Source organism: Haplochromis burtoni, unplaced genomic scaffold, assembly GCF_018398535.1.
Source record: "Haplochromis burtoni strain Fernald_Lab_line unplaced genomic scaffold, NCSU_Asbu1 Contig_10, whole genome shotgun sequence".
In the NCBI taxonomy this organism is placed as follows: domain Eukaryota; kingdom Metazoa; phylum Chordata; class Actinopteri; order Cichliformes; family Cichlidae; genus Haplochromis; species Haplochromis burtoni.
In genome coordinates, this window is record NW_024582371.1 from 3,011,818 (window position 1) to 3,017,833 (window position 6,016).

The following is a 6,016-nucleotide window of genomic DNA, read 5'->3' on the forward strand; positions in this document are numbered from 1 at the left end:
ATCTATCTATCTATCTATCTATCTATCTATCTATCTATCTATCTATCTATCTATCTATCTATCTATCTATCTATCTATCTATCTATCTATCTATCGCTGTGCTATCCCCTCATCCACTGTCTTCTAATGAAAACCCAGCCTGTCTCTCCCTCTGCTTCCATGTTTTACCACCCCGTTTTTTTCTTTTTTCCCCCCCTTCCCCGCTCCCACGGCCTCAATGAACTTCCCTGTCTGATCCTTACTTTAATCTATTTTTGCTCCCACTGCCTCTCTCTTCTTTCTGCCTCAGTTCTTTCTCCCCATGGCCAGGTCTCATGCAACTTTTACTCCCTCATCCCTCCCGCTCGGCAGCTCTCTCCTCCATCTGCCAGCCTCCCCTTTCTTCCCTTCACTTCAGCTTGGCTTCTTACATTGTGCCTCTCTTTTCCCGTTTTTGCTCTTCGCTCTTATTTTCTCCTCTGTCTCTTCCCACCTTCTCTCCACCTCCTGCTGTCCCATGACCCAGAACAGTGTTTCTTAATGGGGAATGAGGTGAACACCTACACCATATGTTGTTGTGCTCCAGAATGTTGAATGACTCAGGAAAACCCTGCTAGCTGCCTGGTTGGATGTTTTCTCAGGTCAAGGCAGAGCCCTCTGTGATAATTACCTCGTATTAACAAAGCTATTGTTAAATCATTACCAAACCATATGTCATGTCTTCCTCAGTCCACCTTGCACCTCCAACTCTGACCCACCAACTGGATTTAATTCAGCTCTTCTAAGGGGAGCCGTTCAGAATAATGAACAAAGTGCTTTTTAATTGGCCATATGCTCCAACTCCTCCCTCCGCAACGGGACAAGTCATATTTGCAGCTAATTAGGTTATTTGCTGATGAACAAACTTTGTCTCCAAATAAAAAAAGAAAAAAGAAAAGACAAGCTGATTCAAGACAAGCGGCAGTAGCAGCATCCATGTGATTCCCCCCCCCCGCCCGCTGGTGCTATATTATTCATCGCCCAGCGGCTGGCAAAAATGTGAGCAATAAGACATGTTTACGCATGACGCATGTGTACTTTAAGTGTAGCAGCATTGTGACTCAACTCCTCCGAGGGCCGTAGGCAGGTTTGCCTCTTATCTCGGACCCAGAACACATGTTTTAAGTCAGTCACTGTAAGGGATGCAAATATTTAAAAGGATAATGCTGCAATCCGACCGTGCCTCCTGGCGGTGTGAGCAACCCTTGTAAATCTTCAAATCACACTGACTGTCGTGTGGCAAACTAGCAGGATGGTCTTTTCATGTGAAAAAACCCCCTTCCTGATAGGCATTACATGTGGATGTGGATTTATTAGAGGGGGCGAGAGGGGAGGGCATTAGTTCCTGTTTAATCGTTTGTTTTCTTTATTTTTAATTCGTATTTGGGGTTGTTTGTGTTTTACTTTGGTGATGGTTGCCTTATGATTACTCCTGAAGGTCAGAAAGCCTCCAGCTCAGCTTGTTAGCACTTCTAAGAGAACAGAGTGGGAATAAATCTTCACTCACGGTAGAAGATGTACTGTGCGTAATTGGACCAGACCCTGTCATCCGGGTAATGAGCGATCGGGGACGTGGTCAGGGACGAATTGCAGGCCACAATATGAAAGCCGCTCTCTGACAGCATGTCAAACGCCCTCTCCAGGTGTCTGAACTTGAGGTAAAATCTGCAGGTGTATCGGTCCGGAGGTCTGTCCGTGTCCCTGTTCTCTTTCAGGGCGTCTCCAAACACTTCTTTCGCCAAGCCAATTCTGCTACTAATGAAGATTCTCGGTAACTTTCTGGCCTTGGCATCACTTTGATTTTCTCTGCCTCCCGCTGCGCAAACGCCTTTGAGGGCGACCGTGATGTAGCCGTACCTCCTGTCAAAGGAGTAAGAGGGATAATACCTCTGGTCGCTGCCCTGCGACGCATCATCCAAATCGCTGTAGTACAAGTCGTCTGCGAATAGTTTTGAGTCCTCGGATGACAAAAGTTTGACTAAATCTGGCAGCTGAAAGTATTCCGCCTCCCTTTTCAACCTTCCTCTTTCAGGAAAGTGATCAGGGAGGACGACTTGCTTGTCTCTAAGGTAATCCAGGATATACCGAAACAGAAACCCATCTCTGTCTATAAAATAGCGTCCTCTGAGGTCCCGGGACAAGTCATTCGAGGACCCCTTCTTGTTAGAGAACAGCTTCCCAAGTAGAGAATTTGGAAAACTTGCCAGTGTACCATAACGAGTGTAATACACCTGCCCACCCACGTTTAGCTCAATCACATCCGATGGAGGGTTTTGCACCGAGCCTTGCTCCTTTGTGGGTTGCGTTTTGCAGTTTTCGCTCAGTGCCATTTTGTCCGATCCTGTAAGAAATCCGAGTCTCGATCACGGAGCGCAAACGTCCCAGAAGTTCAGGGTGTAGGGTGTAGCTGCATAGGGTGCCGATGCGCTCAGAGCTAACACACAGTCTCGATGCAAGCTGCAGCACTCGCATCCAGTATCTCATGACAGAACAATCCCAAGGTGTGTCTACAGTACATCCTTTAACCCCGTGCGTAAACGTGCCTACCCACCACGATGCATCCTTTTCTTTTGAATGGAATCGATTATCCTAACCAGCGTCGAATTACACGCATCCACCCCGTTGATTTGCTAGTTTGATTCCAGATAAATGTAATATACTCACTTCACTCAGAAATTTCACAACACAAAAAAGTAAATACATCTCCGCTCAAGTTTCAGTGGAGAGCGTCACTGGTTTGCGTTTGTCCCTCAGTTCAGCCAGATAAACTCAAATAAAGAATTAAAAAAAACAAATGTGCATGCACCTCATCGCTCTGCTGCCACGCTCCCGGCTCCTGAGATACTGAAACGCGCGAGGAGGTTTCTCGCACAGATGAGGAGGATGGGATTCCTGCGCGCATCCATCTCTCCAAACTGCTGAGTGCGGAAATGTTTGGACCGACGGCAGGCTCAAGATAACGTTGCTCCAAGCTGTGCAAGAGAGAGAGAGAATGGGAAAAAATCGTCCCGTGTAGTAATGTCTTACATCATCTTAAAGGAAAATGACATTTTCAGCTGATGGACGCAAAGCGGGATGATTGGAGAGAGAGAGAGGGGGGGGGATCTGTGCAATTTTTCATGAAATTCTGATCCGGCCACGGGCGACGTGCAGCTGGCGATGGGGTGTGACGCAATTTTAACATCACAGATTAATCCCCTCTTTCGTGTCTTCTGCTGGAGCGACCCCCCTCCGTCCAGTCCTAATTTACATTTAACACTTTTAGCTGACGTGCTTATCCCGTGAGATGGATGGTAGGGTAAGGTGTCGCTGTGTCACTTGAAAGCTCGTCGTGTGTGACAGCTGCGCGTGATCTACACTCTTAACTACACCCCTGTCCGGTGTTACGCTTGAAAATTCGAGCTGAGTGAGCAATAATTAGAATCTGAGCGGCACTCTGACTGAACCTTTGAGCACCAGGGTCAGACATCACGGTGAAACTGATCTCTTTACTAAAGGAACTAATTAAAAAAAAAATTAAGAAATGCATTAATGAACACTTTTACTTTTTTCTGCACGTGTTATAATGGTAATTGAACATGTATATCATAACGAAGTCTCCGTTTAGTGCGCTCTCCCTGCGGTTTATAGAGTTGGAACCCTCATTACTGAGTCATTTTATTCTGGATTATATAGCAGCAGAGGGGGGCTGAGGTTTTGGGGACGTGTGATAGTGCTTAAGGCCTGCTCAGTGAATTTGCCGTAGAGTCATCAGAGTACACTGCGCTGAAGCCAAGTTTTCTTGGGGTGGAAAATCGAGTTTGGATAATGTGAGGTGCAAAGCAGAGGTGAAGGATTGACAGCGCATGTCATCATCTGCATGTGCATTTCTATGTAGGTCACAAGCTCCTGTTGTATATATTGTGCATAATATAAGATGTGTGTAGGAGAAATTATTTAAATGGGGAGAGAGGGCCATTCAAGGGTTCACAATCACCCGAATCTGTGATACCAAGTTGAAACGTACTTGCCTGTTTGCGCTGTGCGTGAAATATCCCATAAATCTTGCTGCCCACATCACACGGAGCCCCCAGCCACGTTTCACACTGTTTTGTGTCTCGTGTTTGCTTTTCATGTTGTTTTGGTTTTGGATCCACGATGTAATAAAGCCGCGGCTTTTATTGCTGCAGTGCTGAGAGAAGGCGTTGGTGATGGGAGAGCACCCTTGACTCGTGGTTGTGAGGAGGCAGCGGTCACGCTTTACCCTGTTAATTCGGAGTATATTGTGCTGGAGAGGGGTTGCTAAGCAGCCGCAGGGGACTGAGTGGGATTCAAACAGTGGGGATTTAGAGCTACAGTGAGCATACTGATCTCCTTTTCTGTCATGTGAGGGCTTTGCTGCTTACATTTGAAATTATATCCTGATGTTTTGAGGCTTGTGCGCCCTCAACACTGAAGCGCACACCACTATAGATAAGAAATAGCATCATAAGGTGTAGTTTACTGTATAAGGCAGGTTGTTTGCAGTTGCACATGTGCAGATAGGGCGATGTTTGACTTGTATAACAGAACGACTTGGAGTTAATTCCCTAAAATGTACTTGGGGATGACTCTCCTCCTGTGTGTGCTATAGATCCTATTTCTTATTCATCTCACTCATCCTCCCATTAAAGCCAATTTCCCTGCCTCCTGTCTTCACTTTATTTCCTGTTCGTGCAGAGCTCCCAGGTTAGATTCTATCTTTTGAAAGGGATTGAATTTCATGCAACTTCAGCATGAATAATGTAAGACAATATGTCTCTCAGCTGAGCGTGAAGTAGAAATCTGTATGAGCTGTAACATTAAATTCTCAGCTGTGGGCTTTGGAAGCTCGTGCATTGTAATCTGTGGTGTGGGCTGATTGGGCAAAAGATTTTTTTGAAGCAGGTCAGCTCGCACTGCATGCACAAAATATCTCTTTTAAATTATTTAAGACTCGTTTGTAAATCTGAATACACACGTATGCTCGGTGATGGATGTCCCCGTTCACTCGTTAAACGCTGCTCTTTTACTGTGCAAATTTACTGACAGGGATTGAATTTATGCACTCTTGTGCAGCCTTTAGAGGGGAAAATAATATAGGACTGATCCTCTCTGCAGAATTATTGTCCCCATGCACAAACAACCTGCCTCACACGATTTCCTCTTCTCCCGCCCACTTTTCATCCACTTGTATTTCCACATAAAAAGGCAGAAGTGTGAACCGGCTTTTTTTTTTTTAGGGCCAATATATGTTTTGCAGCTTTTTGCATAAGCAGTGCAGCAACTGTCTTTTAGTTTTTTGGTAACTATCTTTTTCTTGCTTCATAATAAATTTCAACATGAATATTTTGATTGATGACGCCCATTAATAACAGCTTAACTATTAACCTACCTAATAAAAACTAACACGCACAGTTCCCTTTTTTAGCCCCTAGAGGGCGGTAAACAAATTAAACCAGGAAATTGCATCTTTAGATATGAGTTATTCGTTTATTTAACTACTAAGTCCAAGCATTCTAGAATATTTATAACAATCTGACGTTAGGTGTAACTTATATTGGATCAGGTTCAATCATTTGGACAAATAAAACATGGGTTCAATTTAAAAAACAAAAAAGTGAACAGCTATTGCAGGAGTACACTAATAAACACAGTGTTTCATCATAGCTGAGTTTACACACCAGTAAACACTCTTTAAATCTTTAAAACTGAGAGGAAATGTTCTTGCAACCACGAATACCACCCTCCACCAAAAACCACCCACCCACACAAACACACGCAAAACATAATTAACTGTACAAGAAAGCAGAACTTTGCTGTAACTGTGGCACTAATTCTGATTCAGTAAATAAAACAAGCAAACAAAAAAAAAACCCAAACCTGTCGTTCTGCACCCATTTTCTTATATTTGATCGACTCAGTTTTATAGTTTTTTTTTCTGGAAGTTTAAATCTGAACTTCAGCTGCAGTTCCCCGGTGCGGCCAGCAGCGGGCAGGG

The 6,016-nt window shown here is 44.4% G+C and overlaps 1 protein-coding gene across 1 annotated transcript in view; it reads right to left on the bottom strand.

Annotated features, from left to right (window-relative positions):
* LOC102297680 (BTB/POZ domain-containing protein KCTD16) overlaps positions 1-3,324 on the bottom strand; it is a 12,490-nt gene extending 9,166 nt beyond the window's left edge. Inside the window, exon 1 of the mRNA XM_005921230.3 lies at positions 1,526-3,324. Coding sequence (XP_005921292.1) covers positions 1,526-2,348 — 823 coding nt within the window. The 5' untranslated portion in view covers positions 2,349-3,324. The remainder of the gene's footprint in view (positions 1-1,525) is intronic.
* Between the last annotated feature and the right edge of the window lie 2,692 nt (positions 3,325-6,016).